The 1,760-nt window shown below is 44.8% G+C and overlaps 1 protein-coding gene across 1 annotated transcript; it reads left to right on the top strand.

Moving 5' to 3' along the window:
• The first annotated feature begins 212 nt into the window (after positions 1–212).
• LOC115272597 (olfactory receptor 52B4-like) lies at positions 213–1,175 on the top strand. Its single transcript, XM_029915626.1, has one exon. It carries the CDS (start codon positions 213–215, stop codon positions 1,173–1,175), a length of 963 nt encoding a protein of 320 aa, XP_029771486.1.
• The last annotated feature ends 585 nt before the right edge of the window (positions 1,176–1,760 follow it).

Consider the following 1,760-nt stretch of genomic DNA (forward strand, 5'->3'; position numbering starts at 1 on the left):
TATATTTGGCTGTCACTCATTGGAGCTCAGACCATATTCTCCAGTTTTGCAAATTTTCTATCATTTGCATATTCAGAGAAGATGGAAGTGACCTTATAAAGAATATTAATATATTAAATAATAGAGTTCCTCTTAAGAATATCTTAAAAGCAACATATATTTTCTCTGGTCTGTGTGAAAAGGAAGTGGGGTCCTGAATGATCTTCCCAGGAATGACTTCCTTAAACCACACTGGTGTTAGCCACACAATCTTCCACTTGCTAGGCATTCCTAGCCTTGAGGACCAGCACATGTGGATTTCCATCCCCTTCTTCATTGCCTATGTCATCGCCCTGCTTGGGAACAGCCTGCTCATCTGCATTATCCTCACAACGCGCAGCCTCCATGAACCCATGTACCTCTTCCTCTGCATGCTGGCCGGAGCAGACGTTGTCCTCTCCACATGCACAGTTCCTCAGGCCTTGGCCATCTTCTGGTTCCATGCCAGGGAGATCTCCCTGGGTCGCTGCATCACTCAGCTCTTCTTCATCCATAGCACCTTCATCTCTGAGTCAGGCATCTTGCTGACGATGGCGTTTGACCGCTACATTGCCATATGCTACCCGCTGAGATACACCACTATCCTTACTCGTGCACTGATTGGGAAAATTGGTGTGACCATCTCTCTAAGAAGTTATGGTACCATTTCCCCCATAATATTTCTTTTGAAGAGATTGACTTTCTGCCAAAATAATATTATTCCACATACCTATTGTGAACACATTGGCTTGGCAAAATATGCTTGTAATGACATTCGCGTGAACATCTGGTATGGATTTTCCATCCTAATGTTAACAGTGGTTTTAGATGTTGTGCTAATTTATGTTTCCTATGTGCTGATTCTCTGTGCCATCTTCCGCATCCCTTCCCGAGATGCTCGCCACAAAGCTCTTAACACATGCGGTTCCCATGTCTGCATCATTGTCCTCTTTTATGGGCCTGGGATCTTCACCATCCTTACTCAGCGGTTTGGACGCCACATCCCGCCTCACACCCACATCTTGTTGGCTAACATCTGCATGCTTGCCCCACCTATGCTGAATCCCATCATATATGGGATTAAGACCAAGCAAATCCAAGAGCAGATGGTTCATGTGTTGTTTACAAAGCAGAAATCACTTTGGTTTAAGAAGTGAATTTTCTGAATCTCTAGCTGTCTGTGAAATGGTCTGTGGAAGTAATGGGTGGGAGAGATCAGCTGAAACACTAAAGAAAAGCTCAGTCAGTTCTGTCTCTGGAGCAAGATCATCAGCGGGTTTGGGAGACTCACTCCTTCATTGTCAAAACAACTGAGCACAGCACCGTGTTGGATTGAGCAAGCCCGCTCCTGCAAAGACCCTGGGACAGGATGCATTGACTTCCAGAAGTCCTATGTCCTTAATGACTGATCTTTAGAAATGGATGGAGTGAGAGCAGTGCTCTGTCCTGAGATTTTGTCCAGCCATTCCTCACTGAGTTTCTCAAGCTCTGAGACATCCCATGATGCTCCTAGACAGCCACATACAAACCTCTACTCCTTCATGCCCTTCATTCTGGCTAATGACATTCTTAGAATCAGTGATCCCTATGTTTTGCGATTATTCCTATTACGTTACCATTTATACCTGATCAACATGCATGCCAGTAATAAGAGAAGGTATGTGCATTGCGTTTGTATTTGGCAGAACACCCCCTAAGGAGACTAAGAGGATTCAGACTGGTACCTCCTCCGGTTTCTGAGG

This window comes from Suricata suricatta, chromosome 11 (assembly GCF_006229205.1).
Source record: "Suricata suricatta isolate VVHF042 chromosome 11, meerkat_22Aug2017_6uvM2_HiC, whole genome shotgun sequence".
Lineage (NCBI taxonomy): Eukaryota > Metazoa > Chordata > Mammalia > Carnivora > Herpestidae > Suricata > Suricata suricatta.

Bases quoted from the DNA above. Each gene is read 5' to 3' on its own strand.
- LOC115272597 (XM_029915626.1), top strand. From the start codon at position 213: ATGACTTCCTTAAACCACACTGGTGTTAGCCACACAATCTTCCACTTG.